The 25,696-nt window shown below is 42.2% G+C and overlaps 6 protein-coding genes across 6 annotated transcripts; 3 read left to right on the forward strand and 3 right to left on the reverse strand. All coding sequences in view use genetic code 11, as the record gives it.

Annotated features, from left to right (window-relative positions):
* Positions 1-379: 379 nt before the first annotated feature.
* On the forward strand, positions 380-6,623 carry EGR_07016 (SCY1-like protein; the record flags this gene model as incomplete). Its single annotated transcript, XM_024496265.1, has 14 exons — positions 380-535; positions 571-873; positions 952-1,179; positions 1,702-1,827; positions 2,029-2,145; positions 2,228-2,353; positions 2,394-2,570; positions 2,708-2,830; positions 4,357-4,470; positions 4,541-4,673; positions 5,007-5,226; positions 5,301-5,349; positions 5,516-5,789; positions 6,280-6,623. The coding sequence occupies 14 exons, from the start codon at positions 380-382 to the stop codon at positions 6,621-6,623; spliced, it is 2,490 nt and encodes an 829-aa protein (XP_024349292.1).
* A 264-nt stretch (positions 6,624-6,887) lies between these two features.
* On the reverse strand, positions 6,888-9,306 carry EGR_07017 (Structure-specific endonuclease subunit SLX4; the record flags this gene model as incomplete). Its single annotated transcript, XM_024496266.1, has 8 exons — positions 6,888-6,974; positions 7,051-7,140; positions 7,193-7,276; positions 7,367-7,420; positions 8,202-8,341; positions 8,432-8,519; positions 8,597-8,980; positions 9,184-9,306. 8 exons carry the CDS (start codon positions 9,304-9,306, stop codon positions 6,888-6,890), a joined length of 1,050 nt encoding a protein of 349 aa, XP_024349293.1.
* A 7,829-nt stretch (positions 9,307-17,135) lies between these two features.
* EGR_07018 (Peptidyl-prolyl cis-trans isomerase FKBP4) lies at positions 17,136-18,502 on the forward strand (the record flags this gene model as incomplete). The annotated part of the gene is made up of 5 exons (XM_024496267.1): positions 17,136-17,358; positions 17,391-17,528; positions 17,571-18,004; positions 18,038-18,436; positions 18,476-18,502. 5 exons carry the CDS (start codon positions 17,136-17,138, stop codon positions 18,500-18,502), a joined length of 1,221 nt encoding a protein of 406 aa, XP_024349294.1.
* Positions 18,503-19,096: 594 nt separating this feature from the next.
* EGR_07019 (DNA primase small subunit) lies at positions 19,097-21,006 on the reverse strand (the record flags this gene model as incomplete). Its single annotated transcript, XM_024496268.1, has 5 exons — positions 19,097-19,437; positions 19,602-19,953; positions 20,001-20,315; positions 20,672-20,854; positions 20,893-21,006. The coding sequence occupies 5 exons, from the start codon at positions 21,004-21,006 to the stop codon at positions 19,097-19,099; spliced, it is 1,305 nt and encodes a 434-aa protein (XP_024349295.1).
* A 722-nt stretch (positions 21,007-21,728) lies between these two features.
* On the reverse strand, positions 21,729-23,639 carry EGR_07020 (tRNA pseudouridine synthase 3; the record flags this gene model as incomplete). The annotated part of the gene is made up of 10 exons (XM_024496269.1): positions 21,729-22,020; positions 22,177-22,234; positions 22,276-22,335; positions 22,378-22,441; positions 22,478-22,592; positions 22,706-23,012; positions 23,085-23,160; positions 23,194-23,395; positions 23,422-23,537; positions 23,568-23,639. The coding sequence occupies 10 exons, from the start codon at positions 23,637-23,639 to the stop codon at positions 21,729-21,731; spliced, it is 1,362 nt and encodes a 453-aa protein (XP_024349296.1).
* An 819-nt stretch (positions 23,640-24,458) lies between these two features.
* On the forward strand, positions 24,459-25,329 carry EGR_07021 (FK506-binding protein 59; the record flags this gene model as incomplete). The annotated part of the gene is made up of 3 exons (XM_024496270.1): positions 24,459-24,681; positions 24,714-24,851; positions 24,890-25,329. 3 exons carry the CDS (start codon positions 24,459-24,461, stop codon positions 25,327-25,329), a joined length of 801 nt encoding a protein of 266 aa, XP_024349297.1.
* Positions 25,330-25,696: the final 367 nt, after the last annotated feature.

The raw sequence follows: 25,696 nt of genomic DNA on the forward strand, positions 1-25,696 counted from the left end.
TTTTCGCAGCCTCTGATTATTGATAAAGGTCATAATTGAATCTTTGTTAACTTTTTAACCGTGCCATTTTTAGTGGTCAAATAAATATGGCGGGTATACTTATACATAAAACGTATTGTTTGAAATGGCTTATATGATTAAGAAGTATTTGCGTTATTGTCTTCTTCGGTATACATTAATATTTTGATATCCGTCTGTGTGTTCCCATAATCTGCCTTATATGCGCCACTTCCTATGCGTTGGATCTTTCCACTTATGATATCATCAAAAGGATGTTTAAGATTATGAGGTGTTTTACGGTAAATTTGCACATTTCGTCTCATAAGCAGCCTGACGCTTTTGCCCAAGCGGTTTTTCACATTCTTTATTGATAACAGGAATGGATAGCGTCATAAATAGACTACGCAACACTGTTTCCAGTGCTCTACCCGGAAATCAGGTCTCAAGGGAGTTTGATCTTGAAGAGCAAGTTGGCTCATCGGGACCGGGTCTTTTGTGGAAGCTTTACTCGGCAACTAAAAGATCTTCAAAAGAGGTGGATTTCGTTAAGTACAAATTACCTGCTAATAGGCAGCAACGGTATGGATATTCGAAAAGAAAGCGCTCGAACGTTTTTCAAAGCGCGAAAGGGAAATGATTTTAGAAAAATTGAAACAGGGTGTTGCAGCCCTTACTCGCTTCCGACATCCTCGGATTCTTTCTGTTGTTCATCCTCTGGAGGAGTCACGTGAAAGCCTCGGCTTTGCAACTGAATCACTTTTCACTTCCCTGTCCAATGCCCTTGGGAAAGTCACCAATCTTAGCAGACCGGTCATTGAAAAACTGAACAATTTCAAGTTTACGGAAACGGAACTGAAATATGGTATAATTCAGGTAGGACGTTCTCAATTATCACAATTTGCTTCGAAATACTCATTGGGATGTTTCCCTGTTGCATGATTCTTTGTGTAGATCTGCGAGGCGCTAACGTTCATCCACCGGGAGGGACACCGATTTCATTTGAATGTATCTCCGGAGTCAATTGTAGTGAACCGTCTTGGCTCCTGGAAACTCTGCGGTTTCGAGTTTGCCTGCGAAGGAAATGATGGTGAGGGTGTCGACATTCCCTCCTGGCAATCCTCCGTCCCTTCACTTTGTCAACCCCATCTCGACTTCTGTGCCCCTGAAGTCGTTATTGAGGTTTGTCCCTAATGCCATGAGCTGTCTACATTACGCATAGTACTTGTGTTTCGGTTTAAAAACTCTTTGAATCCTCATTTTTCAGTTGTTTCACTTATTGGAACAATCAAGAAGTGATTTGGAATGCCTTAATTTATTCATTTATCGAAACCTCTGTAATGAACAACATTGTATGACTTGCAAAAACTTCTGAATTGCTGCTTACTTTTACTGTAACTTTTATCACGGATTATATTGTTGGATGCATTATTAATTGCACTCATTGTATTAGCCAACGGCGGTGACACTCAATTCTATTACTGTCATTTCACAATTTATTTGTTTACATTGCTTTGAGGTCTTCAGAATGCACTATATTATTGTGCTTGTAAAATAGCTACAAAGCAGATCGCAGGGGTATTTTACCGGCGTTTTGTGCAAATGTGTTCTTACATCATTTTTGCGGCGCTGCCTTGTAGATAAGGCAAAACATATTGATGTTGTCCTGCACCCAAAGGCGTCTATTATTCTTAAACTATTCAGGGCAGAGGATATGCAGCTAGTGATATGTTCTCTATCGGAGTGTTAATTCACGCTATCTATAACGACGGAGTGTCGCTTATCAATTGTCATGAGAGTTATGGCGCCTATCGGGAGGCTGTTAAGAAGGTACGTATATTTGTGCTTTGAATATCATTTTTTAATTCCCCATGTTATGTTAGTGATCAAATTTTCGAATACACTGGTACATATATTCTTATACCATGAATTTCATTCTTTGTTTTGTTAGCAATTCGGATTCCCATACCAAATGAGTTACACTTATTCCAGGACTGTCATTATCCCTTTCTCCTTAACCTTTATTAACAGCTGAAACCCCTTTCTCCGCATATCCTTGCCAACATTCCACCGAGTATTCGAGATTACGTGAAGATGCTCCTTCAACCCGACATTGATATTCGACCAGATGCACATGAAATTTTGAAGGTAAGTAATCATTTCACATTCGTTTGGTCACTAAATGACAACGATTTGAAAGTGCTTAGTTATTTTATATCTTCCAATGTAGTCGCCTTTCCTAGATGACGCTAACGTGACATGTTTGAGGAGCCTCGATGACCTCTACCAGATGGATAATCTGGCTCGATCGAAGTTCTACAGAAATCTACCCAACTCTATCAAAAGTTTACCACCGGTTGGACTTTATTTCTCTCCTCTAAATAGCCACTTTTTAGCGAATCAACCTGCATAGGGTCTTTCCCCAACTGTCGCAGGAGTTCCCGAACAAGAGTATGATCCCGTTTGTACTCCCCTCCATCCTCCAAATAATCGATATAGTCAGTCGTGAAGAGGTCGCCACCTACATTATGCCAAGATTTAAACATGTCCTTGCTGTACATGAACCCATTCAGGTTCGTCTCCTAACGACCACTTTTCATGAACTTTGTTGGCCCTCTATTTTGCATGGAACTTTGAATATTTTGCGTTCCTTCAGTGCTGTGGGTGTGTGATAAGTAATCGCTTAAACTCTTTTGGAATGATACCACAGGTGGTTCAGGTGTTGCTGCAAAACTTGGGTATCCTAGTGGCTAAGCTCTCACTAAGTGACTTCAAAACCTACGCGCTACCTGTACTCAATTCTGCCCTCGACTCAGATGTCACTCCAACTCTTGTAAGTTATATTACCTATACTGGCAGAACCCTGCTTAATGCTTGACCACGGGGTTTTTGAATCCCCAGAATTCATGCAGCATGCGTTTTTTGTGTACCAAGGAGTGCTACGCAAGCCAGGATCTGGGAGGAAATCAGCTAAGATCGTCTGGTGCCTTTTTTGGCAAAACTAAAGTAACTGCGAAAATGCTGAGATTTAGAACTTAATGATTGGATTTACTCCTTTTTAACCCTTTTAAGCGGGATACAGGTATGCTCCAAATTCCACGTTGGTAGAACGTTTTGGATTTAGAGATAAAGAATGGGGAAATAGTCATCTACCTTAGTCTTTTGATAGCTTTACCCTCTAACTGGCTACTTTGCTTCACACGTGATTGTCAGATTTTCTGCTGCAAGTGTCAAGAAAAGGCGACAGTCGTGACTGGAAAATCTCCCAGCTAAGCTGTGCCATGTGTGACACGAGGCAGATCTTAAGTTGTCCTGTACGAGTAGGAATGGAGCGCCATTTTTCCTGATCGACTATTTATAATCATCTTTCGAGGTTGTGTTGGACTACGTAGAGTAGAGTTATCCCAGATGCAATTATTTTCTTCAGTGCGCGGAACCGCAATGCAGCATCCTCATACAAAGCATAGACTTTTGAGGATGGATTAATGCATGCCTTAAAGTGTGGAGTAGGCAGTGAGTGGATAATTAGGAGGTAGCTAATGTTAGGTTCCGAATATGAAATCCATTTTTCGTCTCAAGTGAGCCAGTAAGCTGACAATCAGTCTAACAGGTTCTCTCTAGTTCTTTTCCCAGTTGACGTGGGTGTAGACAAATTGTTTCATTACTCATAGTCTTCCTCAAATGGACGTATCTCTTTTTCGTGTACTTCATCAGTCCTGACCATTTGGTTCCAGGCGTTGTGCTGTTGTTCTATAAACCCGACTCTACACAATTTATTTGACTAGAAGGAGATACTACTTATTGCGATAAAGAGTAGCATGTTGATGAGGTAACTCCCGCCTATGCTGCGTAGTTCACCTGAACAAACAGTTGTATGGATTTTTTGAGTCGTTGCAGCTAGCTATAGCAGTTTTTTCCCCTATTAAGGTTAAAATAATAGCTCAATATGCGCCCTCGCAATGTGTTGTTCCGCACTTTTGCCCGGGCGACTCCTAATTGCATAACTTCTTCAAACTATTTAACTATTAGGCCTCCTATAAGGCTAGCTTTTTGTCCCAATTTGTACAAAATAATAGGCATTACAGAGTCGTGTCTACTCTGGATTTCTAAATCTTCTCAGTCATGTCTTTGCTTGGAGGCGTTTTTCGCGATGACTTCTGGCTTGTTCATGCTTTGTTCATAATTTTTTCCAAGTGATACCGCCTATGCGGTTGATCGTACCATCGAGTGATAAATTAATGCTCTGCAGTACTCAATTCTAACCTTTCAATCGTCCAAGCGAGCCCATGATTGGAGCTACTGTTGTATCGTTGTAATTAATCCGCACCTCTTGATTGTGTATAATTGATTTGTTTGTAGGAGTTGTGTCTACAAGGTCTTCCAGAGGTGGCTCAACTGATGGACTTCAGTGTGTTGAAGAGCAACATCGTTCCACGTCTAAAGAAAGTTTACTTTCGGGTGGACCTTGTTAACGTAATTTGATTTCTCTAATCTAATGCCTCATGTATCAGTCTTTATTTTCCTTCTCATTCTCCTTTATTAGATGCGTTTGGAGGTACTAGTGTGCATGGCCAAATTACTTGAATATTTGGACAGATGGAGTGTTATGGACGATATTCTCACCTTCTTAACGGAAATACGCTCTCGAGAGTCAAAAATTCTTGTTGCGGTACTAGGTAGGCTCCCTTCTCCTTGAGTTTGTAAGACCTATCCACAATTGTTTCGCGTTTTCTAAGACTGCAATAAAGGGCATTCACTACGACCTTTTGAGACTACAATGAAGATTGAATTCATCTCCGATCATCCTTGACAACTTTTTGATCCTTTTCATTAGATCAGTTTAAAAATGACCCAACAAACCAAGTAGATTAATCTATCAGCTTGATGAATACTGGCACATTATTGTCAAGTGGGAAGATGATTGGCAGAATCTGGTTTCCCTTCAACAAGGTTGACTTCAAATTAAGCCGACTAAATGCATTCCTCTGCTTCCCCTTCCCCCCTGTTAGCGATCTACCAGATAGCATTCAGTCACAAGAAATTGGGCATCTCACGCGACTTTCTTGCCTCCAAATCCATTCCGCATCTGCTGCAGTTGTCGATGGATTGCAATCTCACACCACTTCAGCACGCAGCGTTTGCCGACCTAGTGAGAGAAATGTTCACCGCTATTGAAACGGAGCAGCGTGCCAAGCTGATCGAAATGCACAGTCTTGGCGAAGATGCTGCGTAAGCTCGTTGCTCCTTTCAACTTGCCTGGGGTACGTTGACCGTTGTAAAACCAAACTTTTGCTTTTTAACAGAGCGTTTGTCTCACCATCACTGAAGTTGGATGGCACGGCCTCTGAAATGGTAAGATTTGCCTCTTATAAGCATTTACTTAAATGACTGTTTACCAGACGGATGTGGATGTATGTAGTTTTCGTGAAAACTGGTATCACTTTTATACGGCGTGCTACTGATATCAGTTAAGTCGACTGCTTTGCTTAAATAGTTAATTTTAATTTGTGATCTTCAGGTCAGTTCCATTATGCTCTCTTTGACCGGCGTGAGTACTTCACCCACACGCATGATTCCCACTGCTGAGGGTGGAGCAAAGAATCCGGCGACCGAGGAGCCCAATGCGCCAGGCACGCTTGCACTCCAGCCCCAGCAGGCGCACCTAAGCCTGGGGGCGAAGAAACGCGCGGCCGACTTGGAACAGTTGGAGCGTCTGAAACAGCAGCCCAGCCTACTCACACCTAAGGCAGCTCCACCACCCCGCCCTGAGCCTACTTCCACCAATCTCTCGGGTAAGTGGCCTCTTCACTGCCAAGTAAGCAGTCGCTCGATCTGTTTTCTTCGTGAGTAAATAACCCCTTCGAAGTTTTGTCACCTATAGTTCTGCATTATTTGAAGTTATTACTTACTACGAGACTGGAGTTTTCTCACTTCTGCGAACACTCTGTTGGTCCATGATATTTGTCACGAAAGTAAATTTTGAAGTGAAGCACGGACTTGCTAGGACATCTTTACATATGATGAGGGTTGAGTAGAACCCACTTCCCTCCATAAGTCCTTTTCTTATTTGCAATGATCGGGATGATCCGCCTGCAGTGGAACCCCGTCGGGAGGCTATTATGCATCGTGAAGTTTAATTTCAGTTATCAGAACTGCCTCTTTCAAGTAAGCGATCCTCGCCAATGTCAAAGGGACAGGCAGAGGGTCGGGAGCTTCTATTGTAGCATTCAAGCAGACAGATGCACGGAACCCAGGTAACTTGCTTATGTTTGACACTTCTAGATTTGTTGATTAATTCAAATCTCTCCCTTGATTGGAATCGGACCGCCAACCAATCTGCCTTCCCACCAATGGTGCAAAACTCCACTGCTCCCTTTGGCGGTCTCGGTGGAAGTATCAAATCCCCACAACAGCCAGACTATCCCTACCCAGACTCCACCAACACATCATTCAACGGCGGAAACATGTTCTTCCGCCAAGGTAACAATCAATTGCAATTACCCCCCACCTCCACAATGTATGGACGACCCATGGCGCCCTCGGCCTTCAGCCAACCCGTACAAAGTACCCAGAGTAGCAAAACCCCCATCCTTTCCAACTCCGATATAATGGATCTCCTAGGTTGAACAACAGACAACCAATTCTACTGTGATACATGATCGTACGCATTCCACGTATTGTTCTTTTTTCCTCCTCCAGTTCTGGCCTCTAACCTGCCCGCCGGACACCTCTTCTTCAGTTGTTTCATTTGAATTTTATCTACTCTAAGCTTGTTCTTAAGACCAAACCGTTAATTTAAAAGGAAACAAAAGCTCGCGTCGGTATCAATAATATGAGGGGCTTTCTCCTGTACAAAAAAGGGGATAAATTTTACACTGAGCAGCGTATCCTCACCACAAATAATTCGCGGCTCGTGGGTCGGAGGCATTGGTTCCAGGCCTAGGAGCGTGTCGACTTCGCGTTGTGAAGGTGACTCCCTAATCAATGGGAGTATAAAGGCGATACAACAATTGGTTCTTTAATGGCAATAGCTATGACCGTGGTATTACGCACCCAGCTGTCAAGCATGTCTGATAGGCGTCGGAGGCCGACGTTTATACCGGCTTCACGAAGCATGGCTTTGACACAGTCCAACTCCAGGGGCTGGTATCAAGTGAAACAGATGTAGATCACTGGTAGTTAAAAGGGAACTTACAACATAGGTCACGATATTGAAGTACAAGTGGTCATTGCTGCGTAGGCATTCCCACACCCGAGGTCTGAGTGTATCATTCGGAGTCTAGAAATGGGCGGAAGTACTTGAGGCAGGATCATTCATTAAAACACCATTGCAGGCTTTGTAAAAACGACTTAGTAACGGTGAACTGACCTCCTGGTCTGGATCAGCGCTGGCTTCTAAAGCACCTTGGTCCGAGGTGGAAGCCTAAAAAGGGGAGTGAATCTTACAAAGATCCCAACAATTAACCAATACTGACAATGAAAATCGAAAAAATCGCGCCGGCCGATGCAGTCTACCTTTACTGTCGTCATTAAAGAACCATCTCATGAAGGATGCTGGAACGTTTTTGTTGGAGGCGTCGAATGCGAGAGGTAGTGCAAGAGTAGTGATAATTCGTTGTCTTAGCTTGCAGTAGAGCCCGCTTCCGTTAGACGGGTTGAGGCATGATACGCCAGGAGTAAAAATAAACCTTCCCTAGTAGGCATTCAAAACACACATTTTCCCCAAATTTCGTTTCTAAATGGACCAAAAGGTTCCAAAATGTCCGCACCAATGCAACGGACACACCATTTGCAAAAGGCCACCTAGAAGGACAAACTCAGTGGATGGAGAAATTATTCCGCGACATTTTTCGCGGATGAAGAGGAAGCAGCCATCGTACATTCAACGATGGCCTTAGGTGGGGAAATAGAACCCTTGGAAAAGTGGTAAGGTTGAGCTTTTAAAGCATAATTCACCCAGGATAGCTTTCCATTCATTAAGTCGCCACAATAAGTCGACGCGCCCACAGCTCAGTTCCACAAATCTATGATGTAATGTAGACAGAAGGGTTGGGTTTTAAACAGTGAAGTAGATAGTGGACACTTGATCTGAAGATAAGCCTTTCATCTTAGTTTTTGGGCGGAATTCTAGTGAGTCAGCTTTGTAGTGTGAATGTGCATTAAAAAAGGACAAATTTCGGTAATGGGACTTCCAGAAGATTTACCGGAGGATTGGAGGCAGGTTTCATTGCAATTACAGCCTTATCAGAAGTGACGCCTGCTGCACAATCACCAAGTGAAGCCTCTGCAGGTTGAAGTTCCATCTTAGATTCATTATCATCGAGAATTGGGGGTGCTTCGACGTCTGGCATGTTTGGGATAAGAGAAAAAAGCACCGAATTTTTTAACGTAACTGACTTGAAAACAAACACGGTAACAATGACTTAACACATACATGGGTGCAGCTCATCGTAGATGTGATTGAGCAATTGGATGGCCTTTTTCTTCGGGAGACGACGAACCCCGTAGTCAGAGAGGGCTTTCTGGGCAACAAATGAAACCAACATGGATGGCAGGAGGTAATAGAGCAGAGATCAAGGATTAGGAGCAACTTGATTACCCTCAACTCGGGTGTCCTCATTTCATCAAAAGCTGGTTTGGGGGTGATGGGAGCATTGGTTGTAATGATAGAGGATGTTCGACGACCATTTGCGGGTGTGGTAGGAACAGGTTGGGAGAAACAAGCAGGAAATTGACAGTCATCATCATCATTACTATTATCACTTCCTGTCTCGCCTTTGTCACTTGAGATCACCAGAGGCTGTGAGGAAAATGAGAAGCCAGTGCCCACCTCTGTTGAATCCGCAGAAGCCTGAAGACGCTTCGCCAGTGGGGCAGGTGTTGGCACGGAGCCATCAAAAAGGAAGCAGTGATCAGAAGTCCCATTTCGTGACGGGTTGAGTGTTAACGGGGTGTGAGCATAATCAGGATGTTTGGTAACCCTCTACAATGGAATGATGAATCAACTCAAGCACTCACAAACCCCAACATGCCTATTTCTCCTGACTTTCAAATACTGAAAGCCTTTCATTCATTCTATGTAACGTGTTCAGTAACTCGAATGTGTACCAAAAGTCGCTAAGGATCAGAGGAAACGTGTGCCTGACAAAAGATTCAAAAAATGAAAACAGTTAAAATTTGACTCACCTGTTCTGAAAATGGTAAGGAAGGCAATGCCACAGATAGGCGGGAAGTATCATACCCCTCAAAGAAAGCCGGAGGATCAATATCGGGTTCCACTGATTGGTAGGGCGAGTGGCAGAGCTGCATTGAGGGAAAAGTGACAATTGGAGGTATTTACTTTGTACAAAAAAGAGAAGGGACAGGCGAGTATGTGGCCCAATTAATCGTGTGGAAATCCGCGTTAACGTTGTGAAAAGAAGAATAGCACATTTAACTCACAGAACGGTATGACCGTCAAAGTGCCTTTCGAAAGACAAACTTTTCACAAACCTCATCTGCAATAACTGCACTTTCCGGGTCCATGTTATTTTTCGGTGCATTTCCAGATGCTGGGCAAGAGTCTAAAGGCTAAATGGAAGCACAGAAAGCAGACATATGTTGAAATAATACCATCACAATAGGCAGTCATTTCTCAATGATATGCAAGTTTGCTGTACCCTCCATTCATACGAAATGTTGTGTCTATAAGCAAAAAAAAACATTCCATTGGCCATCCCAATATCTCTCTCGATAGATTTATTGCCAACTTTCTGCCCTATTTTACACGTGTCCATGAAATTATTTAATGCATACGTAAAACATTGATAAAAATCACCTAGACAAGTCCTGTCAGACGAGTATAGACAGTTAAGAAAATAGGAAGCGGTCTGCTTACCTCTTCCCCACCCCAAATAAAGTGCAAGACTTCTCTAGAGTCATTTTTCAGCGCAATATGACACCATGCGGCGTTGCCATGTAAGAATAAGAATGGAAGTCGGAGTCTTCCCCGAAGGAATATTTTAGTACACCGAGTTAATTTGAGTTGTATGATAGATAATTTGGCATAACTGCTGTTTCAAATTCAACCAGAAAGTCAGGGCGAATAATGGCATCTGCAGTGCGCTACACCCGCACACAAGGCAGAGATAATCCTCTAAGGTTGAAGTGGTGCGTGCCTTAGAAGTTCGGAAATGACTGGTGATTTGTTCAGTTGCTTAACAAACGTCGGAACGGTAAAGCCATTCCTCAACTCAATCTCAAAGTGGAAGCAAAAAAGAAGTTGATGGAGTCAATAATGCCAAGCAATTTTTAAGCGTCAGGAATAGGGAATCTTCCCGAAAGCGATCATCTCCAAAATCAAATTATTTACATAAACCATTTCTGAATGACACATCTCCAAATGCTATATAACCAAGTTAAGGGGAAGCTAGCTTCTGCAATCCGACATGTAGAGCAAACAAGCTCGAACTGCACTACACCCAACGGACATTTTAAGACTGTTTACAGTAACGGAGGAGCAACAGACTACAAAAAAAGTACCCATAATAAACCGTAGCCCATCTATGCGTTATAATTCATGCATGCGAACTACCTCGTGCATCTTACAGATCCTCGCAAGTTACAGTAGGCAACAGCCATGAGCCATACCGAAAGAGGCGCGGACTTTTGATCAGGAGGGCATAAAATAAAGTGCCAAAAAATAGGTGATTGCTGACCCTGTTGATTGGTTCGAGGACATCGATCCCTAGTGAAGGATGGAGGTGAGGCGTCGAATGAGATGCTGCGACCTAGAGATATTTTTGAATAGAAGAGTAGAAAGCGTCACTCCAATTGCACGCATTGCATACATTTTCTTACAGTATTCCATTTAAGAAGACCAGAGGGTGCGTCATCTGTCATGGATGCGAATAAGTCCACCGAGCTATCAGACCCGCCACCTTCGTGAGAATTGGCCATCTTTTTGCCGAAGAAGGGAGTAAGGACAAGTCCCGGAGCATTTAAGAAATTTGCATCTCCTCCGGAGTCCACAGCAGGATTATCAACAAGACTGGAGGCAGTATTAGACTGAATCCTGTTACGCACAGCGTCCAACATTTGCCAACTATACGAAAGGCGAGTGGTTTGGTACAAGGAGTGAACATATCAAGTAGGAGGACAAAAGATGACTTACCAGTCGAGTGTAAACTCAGCTTCAGGTGATAGAGAAGAGAGAAAAGATAGGTCAAATGTGTAGAGAGCTCGTAAAAGCCCAAGCAGTTCCTCTTTACTCATTCCAGGAGCATTAATGGAGGAAGTATTTTCCTGAAATATTAACCGTTTCGTATAAGAAACTATATGAAGAATAAATCGACAGATAACTTATTGACAACCTCCAGGAGAACCAGTTTAGGATTCCACGCGGCCAAGATGAAACGATGGGCGGAAACAGGTATACCAGAATCCAAATAAATAAACAAATCTGAGCAAACAGGACTGTCCACCATCCGAGATAGCATCTCCAGAAAGAGGCTTTTACCGACTCCATCAATTCTCTCCATCTTGGAAGCAAGAAAGCATTTATGAGAGTTGCCTTAAATGCCTAAAAACTCCGGGTGGTGATACTCATTTGCAAAACCTAATTAACAATTACGGAAAAACAGATGCAACCCTACAAAGAATATGCTGCATAATATGAAACACTCAACCAAGATCCATACCTCTGATCGAGGAAGCGTGAAAGAACCGGGTGTCAGTCGAGAAGCAGACGGACCTCTACCAGGGATTTGTGATAAACGTAAACGATTGAAGTTTTGCTTTTTTTGAGCAGGAATAATAAGAGGGGAAAGCGATTTTACGTAGAATTGATTTAGGTCCGACAGAGACTCGAGGTTAGAAGAAAGTGCAGCCAAATTCCAAAGATCAGATGAAAGGACAATGTTGCGATTTTTATAGCAGAGTGGGACTCCCTCAGGATACTCCTGCAAGAAAAGTAGCACATAAAATATGAGAAGAAAAAAAGGCTTTTAGCAAATATGGAGCAAAAATTACATTAAGAATGCGAGAGAGGCGATCCAGGAATATTACTCGCCTATTTTCCACCGAAATTAGAAGGTGATCAATGGATAATACACTTATTTTGCCACATTTCTTTTTGGTTTTGTCAATTCTTTGCGCACGTGAATATGACTTCCCTTTTAGACTATGTGAAGAGCGTGGCCTGAAAAGAAAGAGAATAGTCACTCATTCATTATGTTGGGAGGTCAGTTACCTTATTATAAAAATGCATACTTTCCCGTAATTACTCTACCTTATTTTATTTTCAATAGATAGATTACTCCCATTTAGAAGAATGTCAGGTGGTGAAACATTCAAAAACTTAGCACAAGCCCTGATGTGCTCGAGCGCAGTCTAAAAATATACAACGAAGTAATATTTACAGAAGTCAATAAGTCCCTCGAGCACACTGGGCACCTAGACAACTTTTGAGCCTTCGAGAAATAAATCTCAAATCTTCCCTAACTTTTCTTTGAGAACACGCTTCTTCGTGTAACTGAATCCGCTCTGCTGACCAAGAATTGAAGGGCTGGTTACACAGCTGGCAGTTGTCAGAATTCCTGTCCTGATTGTCAATAAAAGCCATAGAACATAGAAACAATGAATCATGCAGAACAACGGAAAGGCATACCCGAAGTTAATTTTCGAATCAATTCGTCAAGCAGGTGTCTTCTTAAACAACAAGCATTTTCAACATCAGAAAAAATAATTCACAACAATTTTTAGGTATTTTCTGACGTCAAAAAAAAACCCGGCACTAAATTGTTATAACATATTTTCAGCATTGCAACCTGATGCAATCACTCAGTACTTCCAAATGCTGCCAAGCCCACTATGATCCCTTTATAGAAATGTGAAATCTGAAAAAAACGCATCATAGTTCTGTTTATTTACCTTGAAATGTGTACTTACAGATAGTCCTGGTGCAACTATGCCTATGAATAACAGGCTTTTAAATGTATCGAGAAATGAAATGTGATGAATCGTCCTATCGAACTAGAATTTTGTCGGCTTTTGTGATTCCACATCTATTCTTTAGGCCCATGAGCCTTTGGGGATATCATAAGAAGTAGTAGCCTGGCATAAATTACCTAACTGCCATACTTAAGTGTAACGCCTCGAGACTCCCTGAAGACGAAAGAAGACACACTACTAGTGCAGAATATATATATTTAGCACGGAGAAGGTGTCTGGGCTACTGGCATGGCCCAAAGGCCAGCCCACCCAGCGAGGTACAAGGGGGCTAGCTCAAAGTACAAAAGTGGCGCCTCACCAGAACCGAGGGATAAACCACTATCGTATTACATAAGTTCAGGGCAACTCACCAAACTCCTCTTCGACGTTCCTAGTATTCTTAGAACAACCCAGTTGATTTAATTTTGACATTTATTAAGGGAAAATGATCGAGAGGATAAGTACAACGTTTAGGGAGGGGAGGAACCGAAATCACACCTTGGCACGGCGGAAGGCGACGACCCTCTCACCAGATTCGCATTGCCAACTTGCCTCCTCCCTGAAAGGTACTTTAAAACAACATAAGTATTACATAAGGGCTGCGAGGCTAGTGACACTGCCCGAAGGACATGATGCTTTGCGGAAGCGCATTTTACAGAGACTTATGTGGTCGTGAGATCAGACGCGTTATTATTCATACTATTTAAGCACCGCAATTAAATGTGACTTCAACCTATATCATCCAAAACATTTGCATCCACTGGCAAAGCGTGTGCGCAAAACCGTTCATACTGAGGCGGTGCAATATGCCTCCTCTTAAAACACTTTACCCATGTGGGGCGGGGCTGGTACATCCCCTCCTCCCTGGCCCTCATATTCTTAGAAAGCTCAGGTTGATTCGGTTTTGTCATTTTTATTTGAATAAGTAAATGGGGAGAGCGGGTACAGGGTCAGGTAGTTTTGGACACGGAACCTTCCTCCGGGTTGTAGGACGTTGACTTCTCAGTCGAGGTTTTTGATTCGTATCCTGTACCCTCTCTGAAAGGGACATTTTAAACAAAGTAAGTACTGCACTGACTTCTAGTTTACAGTGTGAGATTCACCTGCTTTTACAAGACAATTCCCATTTCTGGTTCCGCCTTCACATGCTAGAGGCAAAGTTCTGTTATTTGATCTAAAAAGCGCAAAGATAATAAAATTAGTGGACTTTGACGCATCCTAAAATGAAATTTTGGAAATGAAAATCCCGTTACGCTTGTCGATGCATTCATCCCACGCTTTCCTTTAGTCACGGGGTTCAATGCATACCTTCGCCTCCTCTCCGAAAGGAACATCACAACAACCTAGGTATTACAGCATTGCATACACAAGTCTAAAATGCAGTATTAATTGTTAAATAAGCAACAGGAGACAAATGTATAGTAACTTACTAGTAACAAAAAGTTGCAAAGTTGGGATCGAAATCATTCATCATTTTATGCTCTTAGTTAATCACCAATGCTCCAAAGTCTCCGATAGTGTATATGATGCACACCTACTTGGGTCTAAGACATGGGCAGAATGTATATTGTCGGCGCACAGTGGGGCTTGTACCTACTGGCATAACCCCGAGGCTAGGTCGTCCAGCAGAGATACAACACCGAAGCCCCTTATTAGCCCATTACTAAAACCGGGAATTGTACGAGTAAGTAACGTATTACAATAACTTGAGATTCATCAGGGTAGCTAATAGGCAGAATTCAGCATTATGTCCTAGCAGTCAACCGATACAATTTCCTCCAAAGCATACTGCTCCATATTCATACATTCAAAAACTTTTCAAAGTGTGGCTTCTCTACTGTAGCCACTTATGCAGAAATGAATTAGATGATCATGAATGATGCCACTAGTTAACCAGTTTTCTCACTTGCCAGGAATCAACATCCTTAACGGTACAAACAGAATAAAGGCAGTACGTGCTAACGGCTGAAAGGAACCCATTAGATCTCGCTCATGTGCACTCGAAATTGGTGTCAAACTGACCGACAACACCCCACCATGTTTGGATTAAAGACAAGTGCTGATGGGTTATCGCAACCCTAATTCTTGTGTAGTTTTAAAATGACTGCATTCGATGATCTTACGCCGACTTGCAGCTTTTTAGTGATCAGTACTGTTTTGAGCATGAGCGTGAAGATGCAGTCCCCAGAGCGCATCCACAAATCTCTCGTTCCCACCGTTCTTAACCATTTGCGTTCAGCCTTTTTTGACATCACGAGGTACGGATCATCGGCATTCGCATCATTTACGAGTGTAGTGGCACGTCAACAATTGCGTGAAACCGCGAATAAGGCACACGACAAAGCAACGTCGGAAAGCATTCTGGCCGATGGTTTAGTGCTACTTAAACATTTGGGCCATTGCCGACTTGTTCCGTAATTCACAGATGACACTCTTGGTACAATACTAGCATGAAACAAATAAGTGCGTTTAAAACGACAATGGTGTTCACCAATGTTAACAGATCTACGTCTCCAGCCGGAAAGGACATTTTTAATCACAAACCGCGACTATTGTGGTAAGAAGATCTATGCAAGCAAATACCCCCACTTGCCCCCGTGTACGTCACTCGACCAAATGCGAAAATAGAAAAAAACCCTCGACCCGGCTGAAGAGATAAAGCCTACAATAGTGCACCACAGTGATCCTTAAACAAAGGGCGCATTCAGCCAGAATTAACGTACCGACCGAATACATATCTGACGCAATTTCTAGACTCAATTAGTAATTCTGTTCACCCACAGGAAAGGAATTGCTAGAATATCATCCTAACTCTGCTTCCCGCAGGGCTGATTCGTTGTTCATCAGAGGCATTGTAAAAAGTACAATAGGGAGAGTAATTGTTTGAAAAAACTCGAGGGAAGCACAAAATACGGTTGTGATTCAAAGGCCGATCGGAGGGGTCTGGACGGAGCGGCGTCTTTGGACGTAGGAGTATAAAGCCATCGCATCAGAGGGAAGAAACACGATTGCAGATAGCAACAAAACTAAGAGAAAACCAACCATCAGCGCAACTAGAAGGTAACATTAAGGAAAAAAGGAGATCATATGGCAAAGAAAGATCATGTGACTAAGTCTTCTTATAGAATAAACCTTATGGGATACAAAGCAGTGCACTTGAGTCAAAAGTCCATACTGTATGGGAGATAAAAGGCCAACTTAAGCGCGCATAGGTAAAAAAATGAAATGTGAACAACTCAAGCATTCATCAAAATAGGTCCAAACCTCAGATAAAATATACAGGATGTAAATACAACTTCCGGAGCCCACAAACGGATCACACACACTGTCTAATCGTAAAACACATGATAGACTTTTGTAAGGATACAGCACATTCTTTGTTCCCAAGGGTCGCAAATGTAGAGCCCAGTAACATACAGCAGACGGTTGTAGAGCTTTCTGAAGGAAAGACTTGATTCCCACATTCTAACTACAGGAAGAGAAAACACGGGGCGATGTAACCACTGGTCTTGGAACCCAAAAATAAGAAAGAACTTTGAACTCCAAACTGTCATGGGCTTACGGCACACAAGGAACAAAAATCAAACGTCGGCGCGCACGTATCACTCGATGCTTCGTGTATGCTATGCTCTGTGGATAAATACAAATTCACAGAAAAGTGCTAAACGGAAAATCTGTTCCATCGTTAAAATCTTGCTAATAAGGTAAGTTGCTTATTTGTAAAACACTTTATGGCTTATAAACATTTTGCAAATAACCTTGTCAAAAATTGTACAAAGCGGAATCTATAAGTTTTCCATAGTTTAACAGGTGTTATTGCAGATGGCTCATTGAATTCATCCTACAAATAGACTCCAAATGTAGTTTGTAAGATTTTTAACACTTTGCGGACATTTACGCTAGAAAAAAACCTAAACATTGTCAAAGAGGGTTACACATATGCGCAATGTTTTTATCCTGTGTCTCATTTTAACCAGGACCAAATGCATAAAAGTCGTTCAAAAAATGAAAAAAAAGCCTACAATTAAGGACCTTAATGCAGTCCCCGGATCTCATTCTCTCTCACCTTTCTATTGAAGTCATTTCAATGCATAACAGCCAGGTTGTAAAACCTTGACGAATTCAAAAACTTCGTTATTTTTCGTGATAGTTTGTGCTAACTGCTGAAAATGGATGATATTGATTTTTCGTATGAAGGTTTTGTGAGCATTGTTCCTGACCGTGGCATTTTGAAGAAAATTCTAAAGCATGGGCATTCACCCTTTCCACCGTCTCCTACTGATTTCGCTGTTATGCATTATGTTGGTTGGTATCATTTTGGGGAGAAACATGGAGAACTCTTCGACTCTAGTCGTGCTAGAAACAAACCCATTAGCATTCCAATCGGTTTTGGTGAGTATATATGCTCCACTTATGTGCTATAGGTCATCCAATTAAAGCTTTTGATGTTGTTGCACAAAGTATGAAGCTTGGCGAAATTTGTGAAATTATTGTGTTTCCAGATTACGCCTACTACGATTCACAAACTCGTCGATATGAAATAGAACTGGTGGACTTTTATGGTAAAGTACACCTTGGGAATCCTGTCATACATATTTTTATAGGCTCATATAACTGCTGTGGTCCCAATTCACCTATTTTAATTTCCTGTACCAAAGAAGGGAATAGAAATGTTTCTCCACTTCCCGGTGAAAAGGTAACAGTTCACCTAGAGGCTTATTGCAATGATGAGTTGTTTGATTGCCGGGATGAGAGTTTTATAATGGGTGACTTTGACGGTTCTCGTCTCCCTGAAGGGCTCTGTAAAAAATTATTCTCTTGTAATGATGGTGGAGAGTACAGATTCAAAGTGACTAAACCGATGTTGGTTACACCAATGGAGTGTGAAAAACGCGGTATACCGGAAGATGCAATTTTATGGTATAATGTAATTATCAAAACTTGCGAGTTACGGGAGCGCCCCAATAGATCTGCTAGTTCCAAAGAAAATATGGCTGCCCTTTTGTCCATGAAAAAGAGAGCAAACGAGTTCTTTAAGGTAAGTTGTATACCTAATTCGCTTGTGCTATAGGCCGGGAAATACAAGTTAGCAGATTACATGTATAGCTCTATTGAGTGTTTGGGATTTCACAATTGTGATCGTGAAGACTACCAATATATTCGCAGTACCACTTATCAAAATCGTGCGCTTTGTCTTCTTAAACTGAACCTACCCAATGAGTGCATAAGAGCCTGCGACTGGGCTCTCAAGAAGGATCCACGCGATGAAAAGTGCTTGTTCAGGAGAGGGCTGGCCTATATCATGAAAAATGACTACAATGAAGCTGAGAAGTGTTTCAAGAAAGTGCTTGAGGTGAATGCTGAGAACGTAGAAGCAGAAACGAAGTTGAAACTATGCAAGGAACTTCTTTCTAAAGAGGGCACTCGCGAGAAAGGTATATTCAACTGCGCCATGGAACAATTGGGAGACGTGAGCTAACAATTTTGTGCTCATAATCACTTATTATAGGACGCGTTTAGTGGTGATGCAGACTAGTTGATCAGTTTTCCTCAGAATCCTTTTTTGGTTGAAATAAAAATAAAGCTGCCGTAACTCCGACGTTTTGAATGAGGAGTGATGATTATGTTCTACACGGCTATTAGTGGGATCAAGCGAGGACCCCAGCTAAGCTCTAAATTGTTGTGAAGGAAGACTCAGGCAGAACTCGCCTCGACGCTTTTAAGAACAACGCTCGGACTTCTGTATTGATAGTTAGGTACTAATTATAAACCTTTGGCGGCCTAAATCACCATTGGCCGAATTTTCTGCATTAAGAGTAGGTCGAGGCGGAAACCATTATGGAATCGCACTGTGCTAATGGGGAAAAAATTGCGTAAAAATGGAGTTTGCATATGGCTAGTTGCACGGCCATACTAAAAATGTATCCTTTTACCGCAAAAGGCAATGTAGTGTGTGAGCACAGGAGTGTTGCATTCCAGGCCCTAACCTTAAGAACATGTGAATGTGAATTCTCAAAATCACCACTTGGAAAATAGCCAACTCCCATCGAATTAAAATGTGGAGAGATACGATAAAAGTGTACATCTATTGCGCGCCACTTTAACGGCACATCGTTAGACACGTAGCTAGTTAGACAACTGCCACGGTGGATATTCCATGAATCTCAGCTCTGTCAACGTCACTCTCCGCCTTCGTATCCACTTGCATGGAGGCAGCGAGACGACTTACAAAACGCTCAAAGAACTCAATGTAAGGACGAAGTGCAGTCTGCTTGTACGCCAGAAGATGCTGAGGCACCGCCTCCTCGGATGCAACAATAGCATTCGCTTGCGAAAGCTGCGTAACCAGGTCACATAACCGTGGCACGGTCAGTGGATCGAACTCCTCGATTAATTGAGGGTCAATTGGAACACAGACGAAATTCGTCTTCGGATGAACACAAAACGGACTCTTCAGCAGATGACTGGGGCCTGAAACAAATAGAAAAATGGGAAAATGAAAGCACTCATTCTGACGTTTAATGAAGCAAAATAACTTTTACAAAGGCCCCAAACCAATGAAAATTTGCATAATTCATATCAAATAAAACATAATCCGTAATTTAAAGAGACCTCAGAGAGGTTACGGAACCTACCGGTTGTGACATTGATATCTAGCCTAGGATAAACTGTATCCAAAATAATGTTTTTGATGATAGTATTGCGCCCCTCCGCTTGAAGAAAACACTTCAAAGTGTTCCAACGTTTCAGTGTCGAATCAGTACTGCTCGTCTTGCTAGAAGTCCACTGCTCAAGCAATTTGTCTCGTTGATTGTCCAAATCAGAGGGTAGATGTTGGAGCACCCACCGCACACGATCGGGATAGTAAGAGCTGAGGATATCCTGCGAAACGCAGTACTTCAAAAAGTGCGAATTTAACTGCTCTGTAGCGGCCTCAATGGATGGATGAAGCATCGGTTCAAAACGTGATGAGAATTCCGGTTTTTGCTGAATCAAGAATCAGGTAACGGGACATGGAACAACATTCAAGCTACCTTCCGTGCGTTACTACCGTGAACGATGGTTAAGTACTCGGCGACTGCCGCTCGCCCGGCCGAATCCAATTGCCTGGCAATGGGGTCACAAACCCAACAGTGAACACCTCTCCGACCGGAGTAAACCCAGAGAATGTGCTCAAAGCCGAAATCTATTCGTAAGGCCCGATCCAAACAAATGACAGCACACTTGGCCAATTCCCAGCAGTGGTGACATATCGCAGTCTTTGAATGAGGATTTTTGGCTCCACAACAAAAACGGGTCTCATCGTAATCAGTCAAATCAATGTCAAAAACCAACTCCTTCCATTCAGGCTGGAAAAAAGTAATAACACATGTAAAACATTGCAAGGATCGATCCGCACCCTATGATTGGAACTGTCATGTGCCAAAAAAGGACACCAACAAATGATCAACAGATGCGCTTCAAAAAGGGCTGAATTCGGGAAGTTAATAACACGAAGCAAAAAAATCTATTTAACATATATTTTACAAGTGATGGAAATGTCCTAGGAATGCTTTATAGTAAAAATAACCAAGGAATAACAAAGGGTGGTGAATAATGAAAGTGTAAAATCTCTAATAAGTCTCGTAGATATGAACGAACGAAGATAAAATAGGCGTTGAAAGAGGAAGGGCTTTCATAAAAACGCTGCAACAGTAGTACTTACTACAAATGAGATCGAAGACATAGACCTTTGCAGCTTTGGCGGAGCACTGTACACGGCACCAATGTCAATTTTATAGGGACAGGTTCTTACAAGTTCTTTCCGAAGAGAAGCTGGGTCACTAAAACTTTGATAGCGAAGATACACATCACCAGCGAGAGAGAAGCTGAACTCTCGCCTAGCAAGCTACAATAGCTGCATGAAGACATATTATTAAACATTACCGTTTCCGATGGCTGTTTTGGACCGCAAGACAGCCATTTGCAAAGCAAATCACATGGGAATATCTTTTTGTAAAATATTCTAAGTTGCTGATCAACATTTTCTGACGTAACCATCCTCAGACCTTACAAAAGATCGTGGAAACACACCCCGATTCCAACGGAAGGAGGAAATTGATTGGACACACATAGAGTCAAAAATAGGCGGTATATACAACCAATTATATCTCGGCAAATTAAAAGTTATGATGTTAAATGCTCATCGTAACTCAAGCTGCAAAATAATGCAATGAATTGTTTAAAAACTTTGCGGTTCCCTTCTCTGTTTATCACAATAATCAAAGAAAGAAGTTCTAAGAAGGCATATTTTAGGGCAAATAATGAGGCAACTCGGATCTGACTTCCTACCCAGTATAATATACTGCAAATAACTTCCCGACCACTTAAACCTGTCATGGTTCATTACCATTTCCACTTGAGTAATTTCATAAAGTGTAAAAAAACATTTGCAACCCAACCCCTACTAGGTTATCCAAATCCCCGCAGAGAACCCAAGAAACCCGCCAGAGTTCTGATCGCATTCGCTTCTTAGTCCACACGCCTTTGTCCATACAGCGAAATTCTCTCGACGGGAATAGCCAACCCCCGGAATTTCTGAGGACGCTGAGCAGCCACGAGCAAGCCCCCGCCGCGCCCACATACAAATAAGCTCGCGCAGCGCCCCCGCCACCGGAAAGGCATAACAGCACACGCCCCAAAACCAAAGACCGTAAAAAGACAATGCCACAGGGTCAAGGAAATCATGCTCTTAAGGGTAGATGATTACACATCAACAGGTGTTAGCCATCTATAGTATCCTCGAAATGCGTACTCGGCCGCTTAGCTTCTAGCTTCTGTATTTTTTCCTCGAGCGCTTCATCGGTGGGACGCTCGAGAATCGACTTGCGTTTGGGACCGACCGAGAACAGTGCCTCGCGGGAGATGGCAGCAAAGTAGTTATTCTGGAAACGATCTGGGAACATTTCTTTAAGAATAATTACCGCAAATATGCTATCATTCGAACTAAAAATGAGTAGGTAGAAGATAAACTTACTCTCTACTGCTTCCAACATGACTCCAACGATTTGTGCCCTTCAATACAGAACAACCAAAAGTGATTCCATAAACTCTTAAAATCTTTAGTCAAAAGAAAGGCTTTTAATAATTCGCTTAAAAAGAGTCCAATAAGGACAAAAGCATATACGCCAAACGTTCACTGACAGTGAAAATACCGCATAGCCAAATCACCTTATGGTGCACTTTGTCCACAATTTCTGCATGCTCCTCAAGACATCCTCCTGGGCAGCTGATTAAAAATGATTATGAGACAATAATAATTTAATCTACCTAGACTCGTCTGCCAATCCATTTCCTGGAACTCTGGCTCGAAGAAAAGAAGGGGTTCAGCTAAAAAAATACATAAATCCCAGACCAATAAGTGATACCTACCCTCCGCCATCTGATATTGCGGTTTCCCCGGCATCTTCTGCACGTCAAGAAGAGCATCAATCACCTAGTAAGAAGAAGTAAGCTAGAAAAGCCAACATACATTTGGGGATTCAAGGCCTCGTCCAATGGCAATGAGGAGGGAAGCAATGCAGCGTATTTGATGATACAGAAACGCACTACCTCGAATATTTAGACAGCAGAATCGTCGTAGATTCCTGCACAGAATAAATCATTAGCATGCTGAGACACAAACGCCTACAATCAAAATGTTACATAATTTGGTGTATAGGAAAGTCCGAGTCAAACCACCTCATCAAATATGGCTTACGTTTTAGCATCATCGTCATCAGATATGTCAATGTCAAAAATAATGCGTTCGTGATTAAAGACCCCATTATTGATCTGAGGGGAGCAGAAGTTTCGGAAATCATGCTGGCCTATCAACTTTGAAGCAGCTATCCGCATGGTTTCAACGTTTAGATCAGCGGCAGGAAAGAAGTACTTGTAGGAGCGACTGATGCAATCCCGCCTTGGATTAAAGTCAAAGGGCACCGGACACCAGGCAAGTATCCTGATGTCTGGAGGGAGGTTTTTATTACCAACCAACACGTAGTCTACTTCCGGTTTTTCTGGATCTACAAGATTTACAAAAAGGAGGGTGCAAAGTGTACAAAAAGTACGAGAAAGTAACTAAGAACCTAACTTACACAAATTACTGGTATCTTCAGGAGCAATGACACCAACCCCACTGTGGACGTTTGATCGGAGCGTTAAGGCAACTACCTTCAAGCGATTCAAATTACAGTATTCATATACCTGTGAAAGGGCACTAACGCCTTTATCTGTGCGTCCACATACCGCAAAGCCAATATCACTGGATTCCTCAATCATTCGACATTTAGAAAAGGCCTCAATTAATTTTTCAGCAATAGTGGATTTATTTAATTCCTGGCGAGCTAATCCACTATACTCCCACCCCAAGTATAAAAGCTTAAGAGCTACTCGGCGCTTAGTAAATCTTAAAGTGAAAATAACTTAGAATACTTGGAAAAATCCAGTGGTTTCCTTCTCGCCCTTACTTCAGATGAGTGAATGCTGGTGAGTTGCTCGCGTAACTCCGCGACTTGACCCTCTAACATGATATTTCTCGCTAAAAGTTCCTAAAAATACGGTCAAAGTGAAGCTCATACTTCGTGGGAGAGCTTATTCAGTTCGGACAACGACATCCTACTGAAACTCGCAAGGAACGCGGACAAACGCATGGGAGCCCAAAACAATAGCCTTGAGTTCAGCAGTGCCAATATTCAGTAGGCGTCATGATACAGCAACTCTAGTTTACAAAATTTGATTGATTTAATTCTTAAACCAAATAAAGGGATATGCTATGTTCAGAAATTCACCCCCATCCGTGAAATATTATACCGTTGATGAACATTCACATTAAAGTGGACGCGAAATCATGTTGGAACGACTGATCGAAATCAATTTAGAAATTAAAATACACTCTTGCATATATTGTAATCAGTGTGGCTTCGGAAACACTACTTTTAATGTAAAGCGGTTCATCAGTCTTATATTGTGCAAAGTTTTGTTTCAAGATCTTCAAAAACTACACCAACAAATTAGACAAACAAAATGGGCCAACTATTTTTTTTTAGTGTAAGTGTCGTTGCCACAGCTTCTTTGCGTTATCGATTCGAAGGTCCTTTGTATTTTCCAAATTTTACGTGTTATGTATTAAAATGAGGGGCACATTTGCAATAATTAAACCGATAAGCTTTCGTATGGTCTTGAAAATGGAAACGTTTCACAGTTACGTTAAAATCAAAGTTACCTTCTAAATTAGACCATCAATTAGCAAAGCAACATGATTCCGTTCACGTTATATCGCTTTCATATTTTATGTCAGTTTTGCTGACTAAGCTATAAGATTATTTCCTCTTTGTCTATTCACATCGAATTCACTCAGTGGTTGAATTCGGTTCTTTTTATTTGCGCTTGGTGATTAGTCGAATTCAAGGTTTTGCTAACGAACTTGAAGCATCGGGTTCCAAATACCTATATCGAGTTCGTGTATCAGGATGTGTGAGGATATTTCTCCTTTGGAAAACTTCACGAGTCTTGTTGATGATCGAGGCGTTCTAAAAAGGATTATTAAGAAAGGGCATACAGATATTTCACCGGTTAAAGGCGAAACTGTCGTTGTACATTACGTTGGTATCTACCATGGTGGAGACGAGCATGGGGAGAAATTCGACTCAAGTCGAGACCGGAACGAGCCCCTCAACTACACGTCAGAAGAGGGTGAGCGTTGGCTCTTTACTTATTTCGTCTAGGTCATGTAATCAAAGGATGGGACATTGCTGTACCTTCGATGAAGCTTGGTGAAGTTTGCGAGTTAGTTGTGTCCCCAGGATACGGGTACCAAGATGGGAAGACCCGTCGGTTTGAAATCGAGTTATTGGACTTCTATGGTACATTTACGTCTTTTCTCCTAATTGTGTCGTCCTAGGTAAGGATGTGAGCCCCAAGTTCGACGGGTCTGTTTACCTGACTCAGCTGGTGCATGGGAATGAAGCAATTTCTCCACGATCTGGCTCTCTATGTAAAATCCACGCTTTGGGTTATTGCGATGGAAGGGTGTTTGAGGATCGTGACGTTAGTTTTCTCATTGGTGACTTTGAGGAAGTCGGTCTTCCTGAAGGCCTTGATCGTGCTCTGTGCTACATGAGCGAAGGCGAAGAGGCTCGAATTAGGATCCGCGAACCCATGACATTTTCGTCTTACGAATCCGTGAAACGTGGTATACCCAAAGGTTCTATTTTGTATTACCTCGTAAAGATCACATCGTGCGAACAGCGAAAGAGCGTGACTGTTTTTTCAACCTTTCGTGAAAAAATGGAACATATGCAGTCCCTGAAGCAAAAGGCCAATGAGCTTCTTAAGGTTTGAGTTGATGTTTTCTTTAAATTTGAGTTTTAGGCAGGAAAATACCGTATAGCGGCTAATATGTATTCGGATCTGCTTAGTGATTGCCTCGGAGTCGCAACTAGCGGCTATGATCAATACGCTGAATTAAATAACTTTAAGTGTGTTCTTCATCAGAACAGAGCGTGTGCTTTTCTGAAGTTGAAATCACCTCAGGAATGTCTCGAGGCATGCATGCAGGGTCTTGAACTTAATTCGCGTAATGAGAAGTGCCTTTACAGGAAAGGCGAGGCATATCTTCTTCTGGGTGATCATGAAGAAGCAGCAGCTTGTTTTCAAGAAGTGCTTGCCGTCAATGCAAAGAATTTAGAGGCAGTTCAGAAGTTAAAAT

The sequence above is a fragment of the Echinococcus granulosus genome (genome assembly GCF_000524195.1).
Source record: "Echinococcus granulosus chromosome Unknown EG_S00068, whole genome shotgun sequence".
Lineage (NCBI taxonomy): Eukaryota > Metazoa > Platyhelminthes > Cestoda > Cyclophyllidea > Taeniidae > Echinococcus > Echinococcus granulosus.